Raw genomic sequence first — 27630 nt, forward strand, 5'->3', positions numbered from 1 at the left:
TTGAAGCAGGCATGTAGCATCAGTAACAGGTTCTGACAGGCAGCTTTAGTTTGGTGTACAAAAGCAAGAATCTATACTCTGGATGAAGTACTGCATAACTGCAAATCACAGTGAGCTAAAATCTGAGCTTATTTTCTGAGTTTAACATTATATTTTAAATCTGTAAAACTTTAGACATCGGGTCAGATGGAAACTTACACTTTGACGCTATTCTGGGTTTCAAATATTAATCTTGGAGAGGCTTAAATCCATCTCTGACCTTGTCTTAATGCAGTCCTCTCAAGTCCAGCTCAGAGTGACAGCCAATTTCCACCTCAGTCAGGCGACATTTGACTCACTGAACGTAAATTAAGAGTAGTTCACCTTACGCTCTCTAAATGCCATAGTTCACGCAAAACTCTTTACTAAAACATTTAAGATTTACAAAAAACACACATATGGGTTTTTTTTTTTTTTAAACAAGCGTTTCGAACAAAATAGCTCTTATTCATCTACATGAGCAAATGTATTACATTTTCTATTTTTGGCAGGCACTGCTGATTTCCAGATCAAGATATTGATTAAAGCCTTGGTTCAGTTACAACAAAACAGTTTTGTCTAAAATGCTCAATCATATCTGAAAATATTTTTAGATACAATTATATATGCAAAATTATTGTGATTACACATGTATAATGATGTCACATATATTTTAATTAGTGACCATTAATACATTTGATACAGTTAGTATTGTAGCATCACCAAATGATAAAAAAAAAAATATTCAGATGCTGTCTATCAACAGAGTGTGGTAACAACCAGAATCAGCTTCATTGATAACCAGTGCACCACAGTTCAATCCACTATCTTTTTATTAAATACAACATATTGGTGACATATTGGTGACTTGTAGGAGATATACAACATGGACAGCGTTCACTTGGCCACTTCCTCGAGCTTGGGGTCTGGAAGAAAACAAAAAGAGAACCATTAGTGATACTTGTTGCTGCATGTAATTCCCTGTGAGTTTCAGATGAGACACACTGCAGCTGTACAACATGTTACAACACTTGAGATTAGATTTGATATCTAGACAAAAACTACAGCAACATATAACAACTAGCTAATTGTAGCTTCAACAAGGACACTGTGAAGCTCAGAAATAAAAGCTTTTGAGATCTTGCTTTGACAAGTGTTACTGTCCATGCACTATATATAGACACAGAAAGCTCAAAATCACAGCGCGTCTCATTCTCTCCAGTGGCAAAGGAGTAAATATTTATGAGAGGGGCTGTTAAATCATGTAAAAGCAAAAAATCCATTTAAGTCATGCCATTAGAAGCACTTCTAATTATCATTTCAACACAGTAGCTGATCACATTCAAGGACTTTTCTGGACAGTTCTGAATGCAAACTGTCTTGTGTTAAGGCAGTTTCAAAGCTTGGACTAAAGCAATTAAGAAACACTGTCTGGGTCACTTTGTCCTTCAAAGCTCCTCTGTGCATGAGTGAGCCAAGGTCACTGTTAAAACCTTGATTAGACCTTAATTAACAATGTGTGATATTAACAAATGACAAAATACAATACTATGTCAAAAATATTCACTGATAATCTCTTAATTTATTTAATCTTTTTAAGATATAAGGAAAATTAACAAATTAAGCTGTGATTTTGATTATTCCAACCACTTTACACCACACATATTTGTCTTTTTAGTTGATAACATGAAACAATTAGGGCAGGATGCAAAACAGCACTCACATGAAACAACTTAAGCTTTAACTAACCTGGGAATTTGAAGTCGGGGAACTTGGTGAGGTCTCCCCCGCCATACAGCCTCTGCAGTTTCGTTACCTCTTCAGACAGGTTCTTCTGGTAAGCGGGCCCTGCGTCCACAATGCCACCGGAAGCCCTGGGAGAGCCAAGGCATCAAATAATGGTGGAGAGATGAGCGGGGCGGCGATGGGTGGAGGATATATTTGGATGTAATTTAAAAACGAGGACTGAGGTTTAAATCCGCACTAAAGAAGCCAAATAGTAGTTTTTCAAGTTAATATTTGACTAGTGACTGAACTCTGAGCTGGAGGCCTACTTGGAGACTCTTTTCTATTTCAACTCTGACCAACCATGGACATCTTAACTGCATTTCTAAACAGAGTAAGGGCGCTGTGTGCTGTGAACTGACTTGCTCTTGGTGTTGTAGTCACGGATCTTGTCCAGGAACAGTTTCTGGACGGGGTCGAGGTCCTTGGCCCGGTTGAAGAGGACGGCGGAGATGCCGATGTTCCTGCGCAGGGTCAGGCTCACGGCGGAGCGCAGCACGGAGGACAGCTGGAATAACCGGTGAAGTGCCATCTGCAGGAGACAAGAGGCCTCTGGTTACAGGCTGTTTCTCAGGACATGAGGCTGTGGTCCAAGCCTCCAGCTTGTCGCATTAAGGGGAAATGACAACTAACATATGACTGCAAAAGGTGTAAATCCTGCATTGGGCCATACATACTTACTTACACAATGAAATAACTGCAGCAGCTCCGTCACCTTCTGAACTAACAACCTCTCAAATATAAAGCGGTGCTTCTGCCCAGCTGTAGCAAATCAACATTAGCACTTGCACCTGAGCAATTAGCACAGGCCGGCTACTGTCGACGGTTACTAATTGACACCGAGTTAACTATCTTACTTCGTCGTTCATTTAATGCAATTGTTGTGTAATTTGCCAATTTCACAACGATTTTATACAAGCTTTGTTTCGCCCAGGCTTACTGCTGGCTAAATGTTTGCTACATTTACCCGATCTAACGACTGCTAATGCTAAGTCAGCTAAGCTAGCTTTAGCCGACATCTTTCGGGCAGTAACGTCTGTCGCGTGTTGTCCTGCGCTGTCTCCTGCTGACGTTACACTCGCCGAAGAAACGATTTGCGTCTATGAGAAAACACGGTAACGACAGACAGAGCGAAGTTATGAACACATTTCTTGTAAAAACGTAGCACTCACCTTGGGTTTGACACTCAGCGAACAAGATCCAAATGTGGAGGACCCGCGGTGGATTGTGGGAATGTGGAATGTGAAGTTGGCGGACGTCATAACTTCGGGTCGTATGCGCAGCGCTGCGCATTATTAGGTCTTATTATACATCCACGGTCCTCACGAACAGACCAGAGCAGCGTGTGTGAATAAATGGAAAATAAGATTTTATTTTTTGTCATATTCCGTGGCCACAGAAGGTTATAGAACAGCAGTAGTGTTTTATGATACTTTATATGTCTGCTCCACAAATTCATCTGACCTCTCCCACTGATCATGTGGGGGCTCCTCAGATTTATCTAGTGACCCTACTTTGGGCACCTTTGGATTAAAATACTGTATATAAAGTAGTTAAAAGTATCTCCACCTCAGACAGCATCAGCTTTAACAATCAGGCAATTCGATATATAATAATACATCTGCATAAGAAGGTCTTTTACTTCTGATACTATAAGAATATTTTGCTGATAAAACCTCTACATAAGTAGGCTTGACATTGTGGTATCAGATCCTTCACCTAAGTGAAGGATCTGAGTACTTCTTCGACCACCGGTTTGCTTTCAGCGTATTTGCAAAAATAATTTAATATTTAGTAAGATGTCCTGGTTTCATCTGTGTGAGGAAGTCCTCTGATGTGTCCTTGGGCAACACACTGCAGTGCTGTCAGCTCTAGTGTGCTGTTTTCCGACTGGCAGTGACCTCTGACCCACTTATGAAGCTAAGAAAAAAGAAAATGTCCCTTCAGAGTATCAGTTTTTACATTATTATTACTTTCTGATATTCAAGGTCATACATAAACACAGATGATTAGCATAAAACAGGACACATTCTGTAATCTGAAAAAACACAACGACACAGCATATGTATGTACATTCAAAACTTTATTATGGAATACAGTGTAGAAAGCATTTTCCCAGTCAATGCAAATGGCCTGCACAATATTACACAGTGGAAAACAAAACCAATATATAACCCACAGAAAAAAAGAAAGAAAATCCTGCTTCCTCTTCTACTCTACTGCCCTCTGTTGGGCTTCGAATGAGCACCCTCTGAAAACCATGGACCCACCCCACTGCAGCCTCCATATATACATTCCACTCATCATTTCCTTACAGGTCTTTCTCCATTAGATGCACTGACAGAGTGAGAGGTCACGCTGTATTTCTTTCCGTAATGTTGAGATGATGACAAATCTTTAACATGAGATGACTGTATGAAGATGAACAGGGGGATTCTTGCCTACAGGCTTGAATTTACCTTCAACTAATGTTTGATCCCTGCTTTCACATCCTCGCCCCCGACTCGCTCTCAGCTTTCTTGACGGTGAACGCCTATTATCTATATACAGACTCCGGTGCTGTGCCTATGAGGAGTCAAGTGTACGTTGATGGCAGAGAGGTGAGCATCATGCCTGAAGGGACAGGAAGGCGAAGGAGGGTGGGAGGGGAAGGGAGGTACTGGGGGAAGTGAAAATCCATTATATATACAGACTGCCTGCCTTGCTGGCTATCCATCCGGAACTGCAAGTCATTTCCTCTCAACCTCGCCCTCCTCCCTCCTTCCTCCTCCTCCTCCTCCTCTCTGCACTTCACCTGTTCTAACAGCAGAAAACAAAAATGATTATAAAACCAAAAGAGAAACGGCGTCGGCTTACAACTGGACGAAACACCAGACTGAAAATGACAAAACACGCACACGGAGAGATAATCCTAACCCATCCCCCATCTCGACTTATCACATTTTTCCATTTCCCTTACTGTTACCTACAACCATCACCCCTAAAACAGGCCCTTTCCAGAAAACACAGTAACATGAATCCAACAAAAAAGCAAAAATTAAATAGGATGATTTCTGAAAGCCCATATGCATAAGGATTTTTAACACAATATCTTTCAGTGAATGAGAATAATATACAAACAGAGATGAAGCCAGCCCCCCTCCTGTAGCTTCAGGAACGTAGCATGGTAAAAAAAAAAGATAATAAAAGAAATGACAAACACACTTAAATTCCAAAATCACAGATCTCTTTTAAATGTGTATTTTACATGATATCAAAGCAGAGCCTGTTCATCTAGATTCATATATATTTTTCATCATTGTTTGAAGTCACGTGATCACGAGAAGATACTAAATGTACAATCTTGCTAGAATGACAATCTATACGTGAGAAAGGATCTCAAGAGAGAGCAGCGTTAAGATCTTGTTTTCTTTTTTTTTTTTTGTTTTTCCAAATCCTGTTGTCATTGTTGTCATGCACTACATAGGAACAGCTAAGACTTGAGCATTACTTCAGTAACATTACACGCAATTTAAAAAAAGGACTTTACATTGGCTGATTTTTTTTTTTTTCTCCATTTTCATTCTTTTTTGAAAAACAAAACTGGAAACGATAGAGAAAAACTCTAAAATAAAAACAGCTCATTCAGAATACATAGTTACTACTGTCGTCATCAACATATTCATTATCATCAGCATCTCCAAATATCCTTAAGAGCCTTGTGTGACTTAACACAGCCCAGCTGTCGTAAGAATGCACAAAGAAAAGAGGGTGGAGGGAGGGAAGGAGGAGGAGGGGAGGGAGGGAGAGGAGGCTCACTTATACTCCAGTGTAGACTGTAGAGTGAGTGCAGTAGTGGTGCAGTAGGAGGGGAATCACTGGGCCTCATTTACAAAAATCACGTTGCTTGATTTCATTGTATTTCATTATTATGACCTTTACAAAGAACATGATAGAAACAAATGAACATGTCCACAGAATGATTTGAAATGACTGATTGACTCATCCACATGCAACCACCTCTTGTAAACGAGGCCCAGGTTCAGCATGCGCCTCTTATCCTACTGATCAGTGGTCAGATTTGCCTACACTAAGTCCACAACTAAAACTTTCCCAAGCCAAAAAAAAAACCCAACTATACACTGGCCCTGAATCAGTGTGGCGAGAACCCGCTTCTTTCCCCTATGGGTGGGTTTGTTTCGATGCACTGGGCGGGGCCTTTTTCCCATACATCAGCAGGCCCAGACGGAGCAACATATAAAAACCCCTTTCTTTAATTAAAAGGCGTCTGGCTCCAATAAAGTGAACAAACTTGGTGCAAACTGGCTTGGCCAGTGTCCGCCCAGGCAGGAATGAAAGGAAACCCCTGGCTACAGTCGCTCCTGATGCTCGTAACTGACTATTTCAGTCACTCGATGATCTAAGACACACTGCCTTATAGAGACGTGGGACTAGATGGAGGGGAGGAGGGGAGGGAGGGGAGGTGCGTGATGTGTGTGTGGGGGGTGGGGGTGGGGGTGGGGGGGGGGGGTGTTTGTGTTTATATTGTGTGTGTGTGTGTGTGTTGTGTGTGTGTTGTGTGTGTGAGTGTGTGTATGACATTCTCCTCTTTACTGGAGCTGCTCAAAGAACTTGTAGGTTGGGTTCTCGTAACCGTTCTGCTGCATCTTAGACAGGTGGCGCTCCTCGGGGGTGACGGCCGCATCCACCTGGTGGTGAGCCAGAGAGGGGGTTGAGGGTTACACACACAAACACTCATATAGTGGACAATGTATAAGAGAATCTACATTGTAATGCTCCCTGCAAATGCTTATTTTGAGAAAAAAAAAAAAAAAAAACAAGGCTGACCTGACTACCATGTTTTTTTAATTAAAAAACTAATGAAAGTTCTGAAAAGATAAATGAGGATAATTAAAAAAGCAAAGCAGAAAATTAATTGGTAACAGGCAATAATCTAATTATATTTAGTGAGTTTTTTTTTCAGTGTACCATTCCTGCTCCACATCTTTTTCAGACTTCAATGAAACACATACCCAGATATATCTACATATACACCAATATAAGCGCCGCACTGCAGGGCAGCTTGAACCAACACGTGCACACGCAGCATGACGCTCACACAGCAGATTGACTGCCACGCAGAACAGCTTGCACGCAGCGCACACAAACACAGGTCAGCTGTTTCTCACCTCAATGACTCCGTGGTGGATGGAGGTGTACTGCTTCTTCCTCAGCATCACCAAGGTGATGACGATCACGGTCGCTATGACGACACCTCCAACCATCAGTCCGATGATAGCGCCCTTGTTGGAGCCCACGTCCTCTGCGAAGAAGACCTGTGAGGGTTTGAAGGGCAGGTGATCTGTCAGTCACATGGCAACAACCAATCTCAGCCGACGGATTTGAAACCTGATGATTTTGAAAAACCGCACCAAGGACTCTGTCGCTGTGTTTGTGACACAGTTGAATAACGAGTGTCGCTTTAGTTTTCAACACAGCAGGAGAATTAACTGAGATTTGCAATGGTTTTGATGTCACCTCCCTCAGGGAGACAATAATCTGTTGTGGCTGCTGCTACCTACAGCTCATTTACTTCTGTTTCTCCTGTTTTCATTTACACAAGTCGTTATGCAGTGCATGCTTTGTCTAATTACATCATGTATTTGTCTTTGTCATTTTAAAAATTGTATCATTACAGTCGAATTAAGCTTGAAAGCAACTGCTTCACTGCTGGTTAACAAAGACACGACACATAAACACATAGACATGACAAATACTGTCAGTTGACTTATTTTGGAGGGGTAATTTAGTGGGGGGCGACTTTCATTTCTTCCTGTGGCTGTCAGGTGATTTACAGAAAGCAGAGCCATAACATAGAGCAGCAGTGATGCAGCATGACTCAGCTCTAACACAACACAATAGTAATGATTTAAAGAAATTCCCACAACCAGATGAAGGTTTAAGCGTCTCTCTCACAGATTATGCTGCTCCGTGGAGCTCGTTTTTTCCATACAGGGCAAGAATAGGTGGAAGCAAATGGCGTCTTTTGAAGGGAGGAAAACAAGGTGATATCTCCACCTATGCGGACGTTCGTGTCAATTGGCACAAACTTCATAACACCACTAAAGCATCTTGACATTTCAATAGGCCTGCTTGTGTCAGTGAGTGGGGGCTTAATTTCAGGCTGGTGAGCCTCCTCCACAATAATCCCACAGGACGCTGATTGGGGGTAACAGTGAATATCAAATTAAGAAGCCGAGTTAAGGAGGCAGCCTGACACACTGACTGCTCCATGTCAATGTAAGAAATGTGATATGTAATAAAATGTAGGGATTAAGGGATTAAAGCCTTGAGGTGAGAGGAATAAAGTATGTGGATTATAATTTGACTGAGGATGGATTGAGGTTTTTGTGCTGGTATTACAATGTTGGATGAGATTAATGAATGAAAGCAGAACTGGGTTGAAGCCTTATCATGTTCAGTAAAACAACCTGTGGCTGACCAGCGAAATACACACAGATATTAACTGCACAAAACTTCACTCTGATCAGAGAACAGTGGATTTTAGAGCAGGCAAGTGTGACGCAAGCATTATCACGGTTGTCTCCATGGACACCTGTCTCCATGGTGACAACCTTGGGAGTTTACAAGAAGGACAAGGAAGTGGAAACATGGACCAGGCTGTATGTGTCTGTGTGTGTAGTTGCGGGCTCGACGGAGCAGAGTGCAAGCGTGCATGTGTCAGTGAATGCATCTTCATGTGTTTGCATGTATGTGTGTATCTCTCTGTGTTTAATAATTAACCTGCACATCTACACACACCATAGAGTTTCAGATGAGTTTTGCATATCTGCACTGTTTGCGGGGGTGTTTGTGTGTCTTTGTGTGTCTGTGTGTGTTTGTTTACCAGTTTCTGGTGGTGAACTTCATATTCAGTGCTCTGTCTGTCCTCTGTCTCCGTCCGCAGCTCAGGAATAGCTTCCATCTTCATTCCAGTCACTGGTGAGGGAAGGAAAAGCACTATCTATTATAGATGGTGACACTCAGCCGCTTTCTCCTCCTCACACACAAACACGCTCAAATCAAACTCACTCGCTCAACCAGGAGGGACAGCGGAGTACTGGGTGTAACAGCAGTACGAAATGAATACCGCTCGTATAGAACAGCATATGCAGGACGCATAGACTCTGCAGCTGCATCACAAATCTCCTAACTACTGCAGCTGGCACCTTAATGGAGGTCAAGCGGAGATGTCTGTGTGCAAATAAGCTGAGAGAGGGAGAGATAGTGGAAAAATATTTTGCCTGACTTTACTGCTGGTCTTATCATGGATTTGGAGGGGAGACCTGGCTTAACCTGAATAAATATGTTTTCTTACCCCAGAGGCTACTTTAACAAAGTTGTTAATAAAATGAACATGGAACTGTAGCCGTGAACTGAGTGCTACATGATTTATTATCTATTACAGCCTGGTTAGGAAACCAGATAATATGATTTCCTGGCGAACAAGCAGGTTACTCAAAAAAGGCACCTTTTATAGCGGATTTAGAAATTGTAACTAACAGCTTTATTTATGGTTAATAAATAATAATTTACATATGCCTTATAGATCAGTTGTGGCACCCATACATGAGGGCTGTAGAGTACAGATCCTCCAGTCTTACCACCAGAGGGTGCTTTCTTTCATCAAGAGCCATCTCATAACTCATAACTGAGCAAACACTGATGAGGGCCATTGAATAGAGTGCCCGTAAGCACTTATAGGGTTAGTATCCTGGCAACCTGGTAGGCAGGGTGTGACAGAGTCAACAGCAAATTATCTGCAGGCCTTAAACCTGACCATCTGATTTCTAAATGCATATCAAAACTTGAAATCACAGCAGTGGCAGAACATTTTCTACAATGGCACCAACCTGGTCGTGTGGGAATGCCTCTGTCAAGATTAGGGCGAGAGTCCACTGGTTCAACTGGTGGGAGAGAGAGAGAGAGAGAGAGAGAGAGAGAGAGAGAGAGAGAGAGAGAGAAATTGAACTCTGAAATCATTTTGTAGCACAACAATTGTGCAAAAACTCAAAAAGGTAAGCAATGTTTTTCACACCACGCAGTCCTACAGGGCCAAAAGCAGAATGAGTGTTGCCTTGTTTGGGTGTTATTTTAATCAACCTTGAAGCAAACAAAGTGCAGCTGCTGCTCTTTGACATTGCTATTTGTGTTATCATCAACCTAGTGCGTCAGTAAGTACCTTGGTTCTCTGTGTTGGGCTGGTTGAAGATCTCAGGGTGGATGAAGCCAACTCCTGCCAGGCCAAGAGTGTCTTCCTGGAGGTCGGTCTGGCCGTCTCCCAGCTCCTGGTCGGGCATCAGGGCGTCATTGCCGTAGCTCACCCTCACGTCCGTCTGCAGGTTGGCCAGCTGCTGGGCCATCTCCGCCTGCTCCCTCTGCAGGAGCTCTGAATGGACGTGATGGAGGAGGCAGCAAGGAAGGAGACAAGAAGTGAGAGAGAGTGTGAACTTAATTCATCCAACTGTTATCCAATTTCTTGTATTTTGTTGCTTTCAGTTAGTTTCATCATTAAATGTTGTGTATGATAAAAATATTGCTGATGATAAAAGAAAGACAAAATTCTTTGGTAATTGAAATAAAAAGTAGAACAAGTGAAATTTTGAGGCTTCCCGTGTGTTTATATTTCTGCTTAAAAGGAATTACTATATCCCACACAATGTTTCTCTATCTGAGGGGACGACAGCCTCCAAGAAATGGAATCCACCTGGTTCCTAGTAATGACTGAATGGTGCTTTTACTTCTGTGTATGTTTGTTCCCGTGTGTGTGTTTTGCCGGGCAGCACAGACTGTGACAGTCTCCGAGACGGAGACACAGATGGCTGCGTGACGCAGGCAAGTCCAATAAACCCAAAAACCCACAGAAACCTAACAAACGCAGGGGAAGGAAGGGAGGGAGGGATGGGAAGGGGATTTATCTTCCCGGCAAACAGTTTCATTTGACAGAAGAATTAGGCCAAATGGCTCCAATGCCCTTATCAACAACAAAAAAATTGTATTATTGGGGGCTGGAATTTGGAGCATTCAATCTCTCTGTTACATGTAGCACAATCAGGACAGTGTGTTATTCTCTGTCTCTCTCTCAGCAGACACACTGTGAACTAAAGACATCTAAAATTCATATTAACAAGAGGCAATGGTTTCTTGTCTCTATTATCTGCTCTCAGCTAAAAGTTCATCTTTCTTGGTTTCTTCTTCTATGGTTGCATTGTACTTGCCTGCGCGTTGTAAAGGCTGTGATTTATGCCTTTTTGTTTCTAATGTTAATTGGGTTCTATTTTTGCTTCAGTGTCTCAAAATGACAAACTCACCAACTTGGTCCTGGATGTCGTCGGCCACGCCGGGCACCTTGTAGAGGAGTCCCAGAGACTGGTTCATACGCTCCTCAATGACACGCAGGTGGGTCAGCACCTATCACACACACACACAGCATTGAAGAGAAATCAGTCTCAATGAGAATTCAAATTTGAATCACTCCGTACAGGTCTATAACTACTGCTTCACATGGAAGAGTAAAATCACCTGAGGTCTAATCTGGGCTGCCTTCTTGGGATCCACCATGCGGACGTGTTCGAAGTGTTTGAGGGTGTGCTGCCTGTCCTTCTGCTCGGCACGCACGTACTTCTTCAACAGGCTGAAGACGTGGCGAGGCTACAAAAGACGTAGGAGAGGAAAAGACAGATGGTTAAGAGCAGAGGAAGGACAGTGCGATGTATTTATATATTGAGTCTGCATCGGAAAACAAACCATCTGATTCTATAACACTGATACAAATCCCAAAATGAGTCATGAGTCAGTTGCATTGTTTTTCTCCTTTCACTGTGTAGGTCTATTAATAGTCAGTGTACAAGTTTAGCCTTTAAATATTTTCAACTTTTGGACAAAGCAATCAAATGCATCTATCTAACTTTACAAAGCATATACTGTAATTCAGAGGAGAAACGTGAAGGGGCCGACTCATCTCCTGCATCAGTTACAGGGAAGGAGAACGCTGCTGCACTGTGTATAAAGCGTACCCGGGGTGGGTCCTGCTGCAGGGCGGTCAGGTAGCTCTCCAGAGCCAGGCGACGGCGGTCGTTGAGCAGAGCCTCCACCCGGGCCATGTGGGTCTCCACCAGCTGCTGGCGCTCGCTGGCCGCCTCCTGCTCCAGCGCCTCCACCTTCTCCTGGAAACGCTGCAAGAACACACACAACATAAGAGCAGCGAAAGGGGAGCTGGGTTCGTGTGTGTCCAGCTTGTGCAGGTCTAACCTGGATGACGGCCTTCTTGTCGGCACGTGGAAGATTCTTGGCTTCCCTCTCAGCCTCCTCCCACTCTCTCATCACCTGAGCACAAGAGAAGGACAGAAAAACATTCATTAGACTTGTCAGTCAACTTCATCTTTTCAGATGTTCTGTTGCAGGTTGATTATACACTTGAGTGGAACATCTCATTGCTCTTTGTGGCTCAGATCTGATCTTTTCACAGCTGTCTAAATGGAGGAAAATATGATATTTTACACAGCTATGAAACGATAACATCTGGGCTGCACAGGGTAAACATTAGATTGTTCCAGTATGGGTAAATACTCCCAGATTGTGTGTCGAAATGAAGGGGTTTTTTGCTTTGTAAAATCCCACTGGGGGGGGGGGGGGGTTTCGAAAGTCTGACATCAAGTTTCTGTTCCCCTTTTGGTGTCTTCTTTAGACAGATGATTGTACATCCTGTTCAGGTCCATCCTCTCTGACTCACTTTTTTAAATCCAGCTCAGGGCCCTTTTTTTATTTTTTTTTTTTTTTTTTTTTATCAAAGACGTGACCTAACAGTATCTGTAAGGGTGAAGTCAACAGTGTGAAATCTGCGTCTGTAGCCCTCCGAGCAACAACAAGTAGCAGACCTAACGAGAGCAGTGCACCAAGTTCCGCGTGAGGGTGTTAGTGTTCTTGTCTGGAGCTCTGAAAACTGTGACGTTGCTGAGGACCATCTGGCCCTCCGACGGAGAGCGAGCCGCTTGATTAAAGAATACAATTAAAGTTGAAATGGTCCAGTCGGCTTACCCGGGAGGGATTAACAAACGCACCTATTCGTTTAACTTGCCACACCTCTTTTCCTTCCATTTTCTATTCATAGAAATATCTTTATCCTCTCTCTGCTGCACAGAAAATCCTCCTTTCCGTTCTTCCTGCACAGCCACCATTACTCATTCACATACATGTGGTGACTGCTGATCAACTTTGAATTAAAAAAAACATCAATCATTTCCTTCCTTCTTCTTCCCTCTCTGTCAGTACCTGGGACATCCTCTCACGGTGCTTGGCCTCCAGGCTCTCTTTGGCCTTCTGGAAGTGGGCGTGTTCGTTTTCGTCGGTAGGTGTCTCCAGGTAGTGGTCCACGGCATCAGAGGAGCTGGGTGAGGCTGTGGGCACTGAAATGGAGGTAGAGAGAGAGAGAGAAAAGGAGGAGGCAGCGAGGTGAAACGACTTTCAGCGGAGCATCTTCTTTATTGCACTTTTATTTGGTTGATCGGGGGCTGGCTGCGTTGCCTCAGCACACATGAACACAAAACACACAGCCCAAAATGGGTTAATAGGGTTAGTGTGAGACCAAGAGAGAAAGGAAACGAGATAGTAGCTGTAGCTGGAAGCCAGTACCCTCCGAAAGCAAACAAGTGAATGCCTCAGATGACCAGCAGTCCTTTGTAGAGACAAAGAGACAAGAGACAAAACCTCTCTCTCATTTATATAACTTCATTCAGAGCGTGATATGGCTCTCATGCCAAAACACTGACGCTGGAATCTATCCTGTGGGCTCAGAAGCACACACTGAATTGTGGTGGACTCATCAGCCAGAAATGTAAGTGGATCATATCATTATACGCGTGAAACCTAGATTTAATCTGGGGAAAGTTGATTATCTTTCACAAGTGTGCTATCAGAAGTGGACGAGTGTGCCAGTGTGTGTGCATGCATGAAGGTCGCACGTCATGCGAAATCGGTTACGTGTGATGAGAGTGCGTGACTGCACAAGACACAACAACAAGGGAGAGACGTTGTTCACTTTGACCTGGCCTCTGTTCCTCATCACGTGGACAGCTTTGGTTTTATTAACCCAGGGTTAGAGTGGAGGTATTTACAACTCTACACTGTATTTAAAGGAGCTGTCCACTAATTCCTTGTTTAAATTTTCACATCTCAATATTCTTTTGCCATTGCTGCTGAGCATTCACAGCCCTGGTGTTTCTGCACTGTGTATTATTCACAAATCAACACACTGTGACATTATTTTTCCCTAGAACTTGCTTCTTCACAAATCCCCTATTTGCTGCCTCATTCAGTACATTTATTTTGCACCATTTTATCTGAGTGCCTCCTAAAAGTCACACAATGGATTGGACAATTTAACATCTACGGTATGTGTATTACTTCTTGCTAAAAAAAGCCACAGTGCAATGGCTTCCCTTGTGATAGATGTGTAAATTACGGTTTTGGGAGACTACACCAGTCGGTGATGGAGCAAAAATGATGGTAATGCAGAATCAAAACTGTCAGAAATATCAATTTACCTCCCACTATTGAGTGTTTATTAGGAAGGGAATAGTGAGAGTGCCAACAAGGGAGAGATTCTGGGCGCAGCCTCGGAGATGTTTAACCTTTGTGGCCATTACTGTTTACGGATTATGGTTACGTTATCTCCAGAGTTCCTCTGTTTACTGACCAACAAGCATTAACTGCACAAAGGATGAATCAATGTAATGTTAGACCAAACGCACAAAGAGAACAAATCAAAATGACTGTGATTATCATAAACTTTATGCTTGCCATTAGCACTAAGACTGACTGACAGTGAATAATAATTGATCACATATGCAAGTATAAAGTGTGTGTATATGTCTGTGGGTGCCTGTGTTGGTATGGGGGTGGGGGTTCGCTGCAGCATTTTCTCACCTTGACTGTACTAAGTAGAGCAGAAAACCTATATCAAAACACACGTGCGCACGCACACACACACACACACACACACACACACACACACACACACACGCTGTGGATAAAACTACATCCAAATATAGGGAGATGACTCCATTTCGCTGCAGGGCAGATCGTGCACTTCGTGACTGAGATGCACACACACACACACACACACACACACACACACATCGCGCAAGGTCACTGAACCTTACACAACACTGAAATCAGCATCAGAGCCAAACGCTTAAACTGCCTTCCGCTACCCACTGTAACACACAAGCCCCATCTGCACACGTGCACACACACACACGCGCGCGCACACACACACAGTCTTCTGGCAATGAAAAAAAATTGCCCAGGGGAAAATAGGCTGGCAAAGCAGGAGTGTGTTACTGTTTAAAATCCAATCAGTTGAGTTTGTGACTGAATGATCACGTCTAGCTCAACAGAGAGAAGTGAGGAGTCTCCATTATTATGAAATTCCAACGGACAAACTTTTTAACAAGGTGCGAAAACCATCAAGCAATCAGCCCCATTTTCAGTGCCGCCACTGATAATCAATCATCACAATGTGATATAGGTGGCAGGTGTGCTCTGAGAGTATGTAATGATGTATTGATGAGTTTTCCTTCCCGCAGCCTAGGAGACGCTTCACATTTTCAAAACTGCAGCAGGGTAATTTGACACCTGATTTCAGTAAATTGAATGAATTAACCAGAACGTATTTCCTCTGTGACAAGGATGGAATAATGTAAGCAAGGCTGCAATGTGTCAGGGATGTAAAGGATAATGTGCAGCGAGGTGAGGATTATTGCAAAATAATTCCTGCCTGGATGGTTTTACAGCTCATATTCATGCTAAAGTAATATATAAGATGATGCCCATGAAATCGGCTGTAATCACAGAAATTATGGTAGTTATCCCACATGCTCTAAAGGGCAACAGCACTGTAACCATGGTAATGTAAAGAAAAGTCACTCAGCCTCTAAAGCAAATGGTCCATGAAAATGAACCCTGTGGAGCATTTGCTTTTGCCACCATGTCACACTAAGTTATTTTTAATAGAAATAAATAAGTTCAAGTTTAATCTGATATTCAGAAATACCAAACTTAAAAGCTATGTAGTTTCTGTTTAGTGTCATGACTTGAACATAGCAACTGCTAAAAACTCCTCAGCCGCTTTCTACATCTTTCCAAACAGAACTAGATCCACTGCAGCTCAAAGTAAAATGTGTTGTAGGTTGTAAATGCTTCATATTATGTCTCACACTTCAGCATCCTCAGTGACCTGAGCGTGAAAGCAAAGGAGCGATCAGGTTGGTGGCTTCAAAAATCCACACAGGATTACAGGACAGGTAAAGTCTGTTTTTGGTGCAAACATTTATTTGGTTGACACACACACACACACACAGGTGGTGAGGAGAAGTGAATGTTAGCCAGGAATGGAGCTGACAGGTTGAGACTAGAAGAGAAGCACACCAAGCAAGAGACCTTTGAGCAGCTGTTAATACCAAGTGGACAGCTCAGGGTAGAAAGCGAGTAAAAGTGAGGGTTAGACACACCGGAGATGGAAACAACTGCCATTCAGACCAGCGAGCTGCTGGCTGATGTTAGCTGCCATCGGCAGGACTTACTGACGCTGCTGCAGACAGACAGGCAGTACTCCTCTGACTCAAAGTTATTCCTGTTGCCTCCGCAGCCGCCGTAGATAAACTGAGCACAGCGGCCCTCCTGTCGGTCAAAGTACCAGCGGGGCAGCATGGCCCGGCAAGGGCCAGTCTCTGCATTGGCCCAGCACACATCTTGGAGGACACACACACACACACACACTTGTCATCATTCACAAAGCTATCACAAAAGTCTCTTTAGCTCACCATATAAGCACATCATCTATTTGTCAAAATCTCAAGTGTTCACCTATAAAATATGGACATATTATAGAAATATAATATATGATGTTACATAACAGGGTTTCAGCTTTATTAATGCTGATTGGAATTGAATTTAAGAACAATTTAACACTGAAATGAAGAAACAAAGCTGTTATAACCAATTCTGATCCTAATGGAACGTAGCTAATGAAAGCTGTGAAAAGACAAATGAGCACAATAAGAAAAATGACAGCAGGAAATTAATTGTTGAGGAACATGAAGTTCAATTGTGTTTAGCAAAGCATAAAAAATAGGGAAAACACATTTTGTGTGTTGCACTACTGAGGTTGTTCCACATTAATCTAAATGCAAAGAAACTGGTCATCAGATTACTGACAGTCTGCTAATGAAAGCAGACAAAAATGTAAAACTACACACACACACACACACACACACACACACACACACACACAGACACACACAAGTCAGAAATGTTCCTCACCCCTGACAACTTCTTCCACAGACTCAGTGGTGGTGGTGGTGGTAGTCGTCATGGCAACGTTGGTGGTTGGTTCGTGAGCATCATCGCTGTCGTCGAGCGTGTCGACGATGTCATCGTTTCCCTCCTCCTCCTCCTCTTCCTCCACCATGTCTTCGTCCTCCTCTCCGTCTCCGTCCTGGTCGTTGTCCAGCAGGTCCTCTTCCTCCTCGTCATCGTCCTCAGCCGCCACCTCCTCCTCATCCTCCTCCTCCTCTTCCTCATCCTCCTCTACCACAGATGGCCTGGTTTCCTCTTGCTGCTCCACTGGCTCTGGCTCCCGCACCATGCTGGGAGGGAAGGAGGGATGGATAGAAGAAGAGAGAGAGGGAAGTGAAGGAGAGGGAGATAAGATGAAGGTGAAAGGGAAGTGATGAGACATATGGAATCGAGAAGAGCAATTTCAGGAAGGCGAGGTGTCAGAGAAAGAGGAATGAGGAAGACACGGAGGATGAATGAGAAGGAGGAAAGGACAGAGACTCTAAATTATAACCAACTTGCAGTTTTCCTTCAAGGAGAGAAATTTTAACCTTGTGGCAATGTTGAAAATCAAAGTGGCAGCATCTATGATCATCTGAGCACTGATGTATTACTCTGCTGCTGCTTTGCCCTCATCTGTGTGTGTGTGTGTGTGTGTGTGTGTGTGTGTGTGTGTGTGTGTGTGTGCGCGTGTACCTGTTGTCAGAGTAGTCGGTCTCTGCTCCACCCCACCAGACATCAGAATCGTCAGCGTCCTGTTCGGCACTGTCGGTGTCACGTTCCGCCTCAGCGGGACAGCACACGAACTCCACTCCCCGGAAACGGTCGATGCCGCACGGCAACAGCATCCCATAATCATGAAGATTCATGGTGCGGTCTCCACAGGACTACAGAAACACAGTGAGAGGTAGGCAGGGACGAAGAGGAGAGATGAGTATATATCTGCGCTAACCATTCCAGTAGGGTGAGTGTGTGTGTGTGTGTGTGTGTGTGTGTCTGTACTCACCTCCTTGGCTACAGTGTGCCAGTGCAGGTGGCTCTCACACTGGTCCATGCGCTCCTGGTGCAGGAACTTGCACTTGTCAGGAACGAGCAGGGCGTCGCTCACAAACTCTCCCACTGCAGCAGAAACAGCATCCAGATTTTGAATTCACACACACACACACACACACACACACACACACACACACACACACACACACACACACACACCAGGCAGCTTCAGTCCAGCCTTCTGACTGACTGTAGGCACATCTCAACCACCACACTCCAGAGCATCGCTGACTCTGACTCCCTGGTTGCTATGGTAACCACTCTAGTAACCAGAGTAAAATCTCATCTTTGCTCCTCCTGCTTCTAATTCCTAAAAATCCAACACTACTTTCTAGAAATGCTTTCACACAAGCGCTGAAAACTGTGTCAGTAAAAACACACAATCGGACTCACCCAGGCAGCGGTAGGGCACAACGATGTGCATGTGACTGTGACACTGCCTGCGCCCCTTCTTGCACCAGTTCTGGATGCTGACTGGCTGGTTGGCCTCCACAACATTGGTAATCTGGAGCTCTGGGTACACCTACACAAACAGTGTTGTATATTATAACAGTGGCGTAGCACAACATCCATCACAATCCATCATCAAATCTCTCATTCACTCCCTCTTCACACTTGCAAATATTTTTGACCAATTTCTACTCCTACACTGCTCATTTTTTGAGCAGCTCTTCTCTCTTTTTTTTTTTTTTTTTTTTTTTTACAGTGGTTTTGTTCCTACTACAACATCCTCTGAACCTCTAACTCTGAGGACACCTTCGCTCTTACCTTCTTGTTCATTATTTTTGAGAAATTTGAGACAACATTAAGGAGCCCTTGCTTTCCAAAATAATCTGACCTTTGCATTACTGTGGTGCTCGTTGATGCTGCTTCTGTTTGGCAGACTCCACTGTGTTTACCTCTGTGTTCTTCTCAGCCATGCATGACATCTGCCTCTGCACAATATTCGATGTGTCAACTCTCTCCAAATACCTCTCCCCTCAGGCTTCCCCATGACACCTCCTCTTCTATTTTCTCTCCCTTCATGCCTCCCACAAGGCCGAGGGAAAAAAAATAATTTCACAAACTTCTTGCTCCTCCTTAGGCTCACATTTGCCAAGTTGGTTCTTCCATATCTCTATTTTTTATTTTTTATTTTTTGAAGTTCAAATTCTGGGACAAGACTGATTTGGTAAATATTTGCTTGTTATCGCTGGATGTGATATCCGTGGTGACACAGGAGAGATGAACCTATCGTCCTCTTCAGAGAAATCTCATTACGCATCAACAACAGGGCGGTGTTGTATGGCTGCTTTTAGTCTGTTTAGCTTTTGCCTAATAATAAACTAACCCTTGCTTGTAAAGTAAAGTCACATGGACTTAAGCAGCTTGTTTACCAAGCAGAGTTTTGGCATGATGTCATCCTGCCAAATTGGGGATTTCGGTGAATAAAAACAAATCTGCTTGCAGACTCTGTAACAGGCTCATGATGGACTTTACTGTGCTCTGTATTCTAAAAATCCAACAAGAACAAATACCTCAGTCTGACCCCTACTACACACAATCCTTTGTGCTTTTGGGCAGGTTCATGCAATTCACGTTTTCAGGCATCGTTGCATGCATTTTTTGGTACATAAGTTTGAAAAGTATTCTCCCTTGCACAAACAAACCAAAGTGAAATTATAAAAAAAGATACAATCCAAATGAACTCCTCTGAAGTGTTCTCAATAAAGAAGCTACTCTCCTGCCTGCTCCATTATTGTAATTTGCTGTGAGTGTCATCTTAACGGCTAAAATGTAAATAATCCAACCAAAAGATTCCCCACCTCAACTACCCCCCTTCCAGCTGCTACGTTTTTCTACAATACATACAATTAAGAATCATATCGGCTTTAAAGGTGGATTTTATCATCTTGTAACCTCAGACTTAATTGATTCAGCGGGGGAAATAAACAGTTCATATAAAACAGAAGATAAGCAGCTTCTGTTTGCATCTTCCACACACACACTCACTCCCTATGCTTTACCTCCTGGCAGTACTGCAAGATGCCCTCCTTGGTGCCGATGCAGCTCTTGGTGCCTGAGGGGTCTGGCTCCCACTTGCTGCTCTGCACGTTGATGTGCATGTTGAGTTTACCGCAAAACATGGCCACCTGGGGCTCTGCCAACAGACCCATAGAAACATCTGTAGGCACCTAGAGGTGGGGGGGGGGGGGGGGGGGGGGGGGGGGAAAGAAAGAGAAATTTAATGAGACTTACCACTCATGTTAAACTCCTTGAGCACTTGCGCTGAAAAATGCAAGACGGATGCAATTAAATTTTATTACTTAGATAGAGGGGGGCCGCGAGAGGAGAGGAGATTAGTGTGTTCGATGAAATGAGGTGAGCAGGTTTAAGATGAGAGGAGCAGGAGAGAGCTGAGAGGAAGGAGAGGAGAGGAGGAAAGCCAAAGATGAAGTGTTTGTAAAGGAAGGTAATGTTCCTTCCCCAATTTCATCATCACTTTGGGTTTGATTTCTGTGTCCTTATTTTAATATATAAACTCTTATCCATGGCCCTGGCAGCATTACTCTCAGTGCATCTGTTCATATTTTCTGTTGGGTGTTTTCAAATGTGCAAAAGATCCTGCTGAGAAAAGATGGACATCAAAAATCAATAGCTTCAGAGGAATAAATTGCCTCAAACAACAGGCCTGGAGCAATTCAATACACCCTCTGTTTTCTATGATGTTCGTGCACCAGCACACACACCCACTCAAATGCCCTGTGCAGCTCCATTTACGGGAACAGTGTACATCTCCGTGCCCATGCAGGGTGTTTTCAAGTTGTTTCCAGGACAGTATAGTGTTTATATAACCCTCTGTTGATTTGTTTTTGCTTCATTTCTCTCTGTTAGTGCAGCACATACTGAGCATAAGAGCAGGTTGGCTGGAGGCAAAAGGAGTGTGTGTGAGCAAACATGTGTGTGTGTGTGTGTGTGTGTGTGTGTGTGTGTGTGAGTGAGTGTGTGAGAGAGAGAGAGAGTCCGCCTTTGGCATGAATGTATGAATTTTTGTGTTAATTTACACTCCCGTGTGTTGATTTGCGTCTCTGCGTGTGAGTCTGCCTTCATAAGGAGGTTTTGTGCTGAGGTTCCCCTAGGAGAGGAGGTGCAGACAAACCACTGAATGTCTGCATTGTACTGGCAAATGAGCTAGAACAAAATGGGAGGGAATACGGCGGGGGGAAAGAGAAGGAGACGGAGGGAGGGAGGAGAGGGGCTGTTGCCATTGTGTGCTCCCTAATCTTGTTAATGGTTTTGAAGGCCCTGGCAGGCAAACAAATGCTGTTTTGTGAGATGGATAGCATATTTTTTCCTCCAGACTAGATTTTCTCCAAGCAGCCGGGGGCATAAAGTCCTCTTCCAATATGAGAATAGCTGGTGGGGGCAGTCAATTTGGATTAAATTTGAGGCTGAAAACTCAAATGTTTGGATTGATTTAGCTGCCATGTATCTGGTGCATCAGTGGAAATATGGACTTTATCAACTTGCATTATGTTCCATTTATACACATTGGCTGCATTTAGACACTTGGCAGAAGAAGAAGAAGACAGTAGTCTCTGCAGCTGTTCCCTTTCTATTTACACCTGACTGCACCCAGAGAGTCCAGACTAAGCAGAAGAGAAAGCCTGCCAGTTACTCAAACATGAGCTGAATGCAATAAAATCAACACCTGTACAGTGTAATGCCATCCAACGTGCACCACGCAGTGAACATTTGTGAAGCTTGTAATGATCAGTTTGAGGCTGTGGAAGGGATTTTTCTTAAGTGCTGCTGCTTTAGTGCTTTGCATTATATTCTAAAGTGCAGCTCCACAGGAATGTGAAGAGCTTGCTGGAAGTTGTGACCGCTGCAAAATATTAATAAGATTCACAAACACTGAATTTATTGCAGGGTTGTTGTGTTGCTTTAACCCTCACAGGTGTGATACTTTTCCCAAATTTATAGAGTCACACTCAGGCCATTAACTGGAGCAGTAAACATCATGCTGCATTATGGGTAATAACTTTGTAACTATATCAATGTGTTATCTATTATAATAAACAAAGTATCTAGAGTAAAACAAGGTCAAGTCTTTGCCTGACAATAAAAACAAACAGGGCAGAGTCAGTGATGTGATTGGCTGTTGCTTTGGTGTGAAAGAGAGGACAGCCAATCACATCACTGGAAAGACTGAAAGACTTAGTGACAAAAAAATGACATTGTTAAATAAAAACTGATTTAGGAAAAAGAACATTTTGAAATACAAAGTGCTGCCTTTAAGTACACTTTACTCCATTACAGTACTTCTTATTTAATAAGTGCTCTTATTGTGAAAAGATGCAGGACGAACTAACAATTTATAGAGATACTGAGCTTAGTTTTGAAAATGTATTATTTCACAACTGTATTTATTCATATTATTATTTCTTAATATCTTATTTATTCATTTAACATTGAAACTTTGAGGCCTCCACATTAAAACAGTTAGGATACAATAGAAATTATCCACCCTGTTCAATTCTATTGCTGTCAGTTAGCATTACCTGCTAACTACTGACATTACCACTAAATCATTCCAAAACTATTTGAACTGATAATCATTGGGTACTGATCATGGAGCACTGGGGACATGTTCAGAGTTAATATAGAGTAGTAATCAGCACTATAAGACAGTTTCCTAAAGAATTGACTTGTCTAAGGCCTTTTACCTTTATGTGCATAATTTTACCATCACATCGCTTCTACCACTTCCTGAATTAAGGAAGCAACTGTACAAAGAGTGTCGTGATGAGTTCAGGCACACAGTGCAGGCAAATGAGACTGGTGAAAACGGCGCACACACACACACACACACACACACACACACACACACACACACACACTCTGAGAGAGGCGAGATCAGATTACACTCTCATGGGTCAAATATGCATCTACAAAGTTCATGTCCCTCACACGTCAACGTGACGAGCTGCAAGCTCGGAAGTAGCGCGGAAATCAGTAAATCCCTTACACAGACTTGCGTACGCGCGCGCACACACACACACACACACACACACACACACACACACACACACACACACACACACACACAAGGTTGTAAAATCCCCTCCTGCCCCCAGCCCTGCTCAGCTCCAGCACATGGCAACTTAACACTGGTGGCCATCAGTCTTGACACAGAGCCATCTGCACTGTGTGGGGTTATTTAGGGGTCTGTCGCTTGATTCCCGCACGACCATCTGCGAGTGAGCGGCGCTAACAGGCATAGATCAAATCCCATCGTGCTCATTAAGAGTAAAACCCAAGGCAAACTGAGAGCAGAAAGTTTTCAAATAATCTTTAAAAAGTCGTTTGCACACGTGTCATATCTTTTAATTAACTCACTTTCTGGGTGCCCAGTTTCACTCTGACCTTATCTGCCCACCCTCTGGCCTCTCCCTGCCGCTTACTGAATAAGATAAACCAACTTCCTCTCTGCCTGGGGCATAGGTAGGCAAATCTGTGCCAACTGCTCGCTGACATTCAAATTCTTTGTGTCATCCTCTTTTGGCTGGCAAATCATTTCCTAGCCAATCACGCCCCCTTTTCCCCTCCTGCCTTTCAGCCTCTCTTCTTCTATCTTCCCTGCTCGGTCTTCTACTCAAGGAAGAACAGGAGGAGGAGGAGGAAGGGGAGAGTAGCCAAGCCCAAGCTGCAGGCTTATAAATCTGAGTCCCAGGATGATGGCAAAGGCAGGAGCGGGAGGAGAAAGTGAGAGAAAGAACAATAACCACAATGACGAGAGGCAGGGAGAGACTGGAGAACAGATGAATTGGACAATAAGCCTTTGGGGCTCGAGCAGAAGGTCAAGCGCTCTGTAAAACAGAAGGGATGTCGGGCCGGAGGGCCAGAGACAGAGAGGGACGCCGAAGGAAATCAAGGAAGGCTTAATAGAGAAAAGATGGCAAATTCTGCTGTCAGAGAGAGGTAGTTTAGAGAGAAACGATGTCTGCCTCTTCTGTCTGCAAAGTTCAATAACGGTTACATGAAAGTTATGCTAAATCCTCCAGGCAAACAGCAACAACACTGATTATACTGTGTGCAGAAATGATCTCTGCACGCCTCTCCCACATCTTCAAACAACTGGAGAAGTAACAGATTGCATACAATTTGCTTTTTTTTTTTTTTTTTTTTTTTTTTTATTCTTCTGGCTCCAGTGACGATGCTGGGAAGCTGGAAACTACCCTGAGCAAGCAACAGATGGCAGACTGACAAATGGTGAAACAAACCAGCGGCAAAGTGTCAGACAAATGTACAGTATATTATAGAAGGAGAAACCAGGCTCCCCCTCCTCTCTCTCTCCGGCTCTGTCTCTGTCTTTATCCTATCTCAGCCCCGGTTCACTGTCCTGCCAGTCTGCCAGCCGGTCATCCTGCAGGGGAGGGAGCAGTAATCTGGGCACTGAGGATTAGGACAGCAGCCTGGTCAGGAGAAATATCCCCCTTTGCTCTCAATCTGGCATGATAGCCATCACCGCAACGACAGGGAATAAGCCAGGGGAATGGAGGCTGATGCTGTATGAGATTGACCCCGAGAAGATAGTTCAATTAAAGGCAGCAGACACGCTGGTCGCATATTGCTTGGCGTGCTACTTCTCCTAATAGACATTACAAGCGATGTAACTGAAGCAGCGATCTGTCAAAAACGTTCATACAAGCTGATGAAAGACCTTTATAGTTTCACAGAAATGAGAGCAAGAGAGTAAAAAGATGCAGTTGCAGAAGCTAGCAAAGTCATTACAAATGAGGAGAACTGTACCAGGGTAACGTTTGTGACTGCTTTTGTGTGCTATTTGCAGAAAGAGTCGGTCGCAGAAGCAAAATACAGACTTAAGCTACTGAGCCTGCTGACCCATATAGGACCACAAAATGAAGTTGCACATATCCCTTGTCCAAGTTGTTAAAGCTTGACATGCAATGCTGGTTTATAAACCAGAAAAGACATTCAACAACACCATAATAATTTCAGGATGAAATGGAGTTTGTTTTACCCCGGGGGAGGAACACAAAAGACAGAAAAGCACTAAAATGCAAACAGACAAACCAACAATCTAATAATGTAATGCAATAACATACAAGTTTGGAGTGGTAAAGCGATTAAAGTCAGATTATTTGCTACTGCAATTTGATAAAGTGGTCTGCTACACCAAGGAGGTTTATGATGAGGATGACGAGCTCACTGCAGCAGCGGCAAAATCACTCACACACACACTCACACACACACACACACACACACACACACACACACACACACACACACACAGTTATTCGACTCACACTTCACTTCTCAGACAGGTGACCTATTTCCACAGCTGGAAACCATGACCCAAATCACATCCAGGCAAACTTTAGACACATGCAGCGTGATCACTGCCTCATCGTCATCACTGCTTCATCGTCATGTGTCTGACTGTCACAGGCTCTGCCTTAAAGCACAATTCTGACAACTGAGGTCTTATTTTTGTGCTTTATCATTTTTCAGGTGCCCTCACTTTTGGCTTCATAAAGTGGGTCAGATTAGAGCTGGAGGGATTAGTCGAAACCATGAGCAATAACGTCACACACCAACCATGCAATATCCCTTATCTGCTGCTATTGTTGTATATGTTGTAGATATCTAATTGTGTAAATTATGTTATTATCTATTATCTTTTTTTAAGTATTTGATACTGACATTAGCAGTTTTTTTCTCACTGTGGGACTAATCAAGGACTCTTATCTTATCTTAATTGATTAATCAATCAACAGAAAAGCTATCTGATTAATCATTAGTCAATCTGATGTTTTAGCATTGTATAGACTGAATGATTAATTATAAAATCAATTGATAGAGAGAAAAAAAAAAAATATACAGATTAAACAAAAATGAGATAATAAATTCTAGCCCTGTCAGACTTTGTTGTGGAAAGGTCCCAAATCTAAAAAATGATTACAACATATTGTAAAAGATATGGTTGTGAAAAAAAGAAAAAGAAAATCTGAATCATCCTCTACAAGCGCGTGTCCCTTTTAACTACCTCGACTTTGGCAGAAAACACAAATTAGGCGCAAACTCCACTATCTGCCACTCGGCTCTCAGAGGAGCGAACATTCTCATCAATCTGTGCAGCTGCACAGCACTTCACATGTGGGACTTTCAAAGACATAACTCTTCCCCTCCTTTATGTAAATTGCCTAGCCATTCCCATCTCAAAGTCACTGTGTAAAGGGACTTGTTCTGATATGTGTGAGCAAAAACCCGCTCGTGGCTGCTGCTCTCAGAGATGTGATCAGCAGCAATAAAGAGCAGGGGAAAAAAAAGGGAAAAGGTTTATTACCCATTACATTTAAATGAGGGGTTATCAGAAAAAGAAATATCGCATCACATGCATACAAACTGCAATAAATCCATTCTTAAACACACAGACACACACACACACACAAACAATCTTTGATGTGTCCCCATGGGCGCTGGTCCTGCGGTGCTATTAATTGTACAGTCTTATCTGAGTTGCCCAGGCCTGCCATGGGGAGTTGGGTGAAGGTGGTGCAGGGGTGGGATAAGGAGGGAGGGTGTCTTAGATCAGCTCTCATCCCAGGGGGAGGCTCCCTGGAGAGTAAGATGTGTTGCAAGAGCTCTACACACACACACACACACACACACACACACACACACACACACACACACACACACACACACACACACACACACACACACACACACACACACTCTCTCTAGCACACGTCTTTGGCTACGTCCAAGTTAGTAGCAAACAAGACAAGGCTTTATTGTCCTGGCTGGAACAGACTGGATCACACACAAGATAATGTCAACTGGTGAGTGTTAGCGATGGTTAACAATGGCCCTGATACACTGAATCACTATGTAGACGAGAAAGACGAGGCATCTCCTGCAAGTGCAGCGTAACCCAATGCAAATAAAGACTTTATTGTCATTTATGAGTGGGATAATGTGTGAGGTGATACGGTAAACTTATATTGCTTTCCTTGGAGTCATTAATCAAACAACTGTGGTGGAATCGAACAGAAGCGCGACTGTCTGTGGGTTGTTTACGACATGCATCACTGTGGGAATTTCGTTTGCTTAGCTCGGGAGGATATGTGACGGCTGTGTTAGATAAGACTGGCGAGGTGACAGAGGTGCTCAACGCACGTGTACACAGCAGTGCACAAGGTACGTGCATGCCCATACAAACGCACTGTATAATCACCTTGGCAAGCACGGCCCTGCTGTTACTTAAAACCCTCAGATCATCTTTGACTAGACTGTGTGTGTGTGTGTGTGTGTAATGTTATCTGCACTTGATGTTTGGGAAGCAGAGCTAGTGGGTAGTGTGTTTCACTGATTACAGGGCAGCCAGAC

At 43.4% G+C, this 27630-nt stretch overlaps 2 protein-coding genes across 5 annotated transcripts in view; both read right to left on the reverse strand.

The window, feature by feature from the left end:
* Window positions 1-672: 672 nt before the first annotated feature.
* On the reverse strand, window positions 673-3129 carry atp5pf (ATP synthase peripheral stalk subunit F6). Of its 3 annotated transcripts, none has more exons than XM_071463884.1 (4): window positions 2976-3129; window positions 2166-2335; window positions 1768-1892; window positions 673-944 (listed from the first exon to the last, which is right to left on the reverse strand). In XM_071463884.1, exons 1-4 carry the CDS (start codon window positions 3063-3065, stop codon window positions 916-918), a joined length of 414 nt encoding a protein of 137 aa, XP_071319985.1. In that variant the 5' UTR covers window positions 3066-3129; the 3' UTR covers window positions 673-915. The 3 variants fall into 3 exon arrangements, with proteins under 3 accessions (XP_071319985.1, XP_071319986.1, XP_071319987.1); XM_071463885.1 differs by lacking the exon at window positions 2976-3129 and adding an exon at window positions 2489-2638; XM_071463886.1 differs by lacking the exon at window positions 2976-3129 and adding an exon at window positions 2485-2620.
* Window positions 3130-3867: 738 nt separating this feature from the next.
* Window positions 3868-27630, reverse strand: part of appa (amyloid beta (A4) precursor protein a) — a 32920-nt gene continuing 9157 nt past the window's right edge. Inside the window, exons 2-17 of one of the 2 annotated variants that reach the window (XM_071463858.1) lie at window positions 20238-20405; window positions 18625-18754; window positions 18185-18297; window positions 17875-18065; window positions 17164-17489; window positions 16425-16592; window positions 13114-13247; window positions 12094-12168; window positions 11859-12017; window positions 11365-11493; window positions 11154-11253; window positions 10025-10231; window positions 9696-9749; window positions 8690-8781; window positions 6972-7118; window positions 3868-6491 (exon numbers count right to left, since the gene is read on the reverse strand). In XM_071463858.1, the coding sequence (XP_071319959.1) occupies window positions 6393-6491; window positions 6972-7118; window positions 8690-8781; window positions 9696-9749; window positions 10025-10231; window positions 11154-11253; window positions 11365-11493; window positions 11859-12017; window positions 12094-12168; window positions 13114-13247; window positions 16425-16592; window positions 17164-17489; window positions 17875-18065; window positions 18185-18297; window positions 18625-18754; window positions 20238-20405 (2292 nt within the window). In that variant the 3' untranslated portion in view covers window positions 3868-6392. The remainder of the gene's footprint in view (window positions 6492-6971; window positions 7119-8689; window positions 8782-9695; window positions 9750-10024; window positions 10232-11153; window positions 11254-11364; window positions 11494-11858; window positions 12018-12093; window positions 12169-13113; window positions 13248-16424; window positions 16593-17163; window positions 17490-17874; window positions 18066-18184; window positions 18298-18624; window positions 18755-20237; window positions 20406-27630) is intronic. The other variant, XM_071463859.1, reaches the window with a different exon arrangement.

This window comes from Trachinotus anak, unplaced genomic scaffold (assembly GCF_046630095.1).
Source record: "Trachinotus anak isolate AG129_WGS33_773 ecotype Australia unplaced genomic scaffold, CSIRO_AGI_Tana_v1 ptg000026l, whole genome shotgun sequence".
NCBI lineage: Eukaryota > Metazoa > Chordata > Actinopteri > Carangiformes > Carangidae > Trachinotus > Trachinotus anak.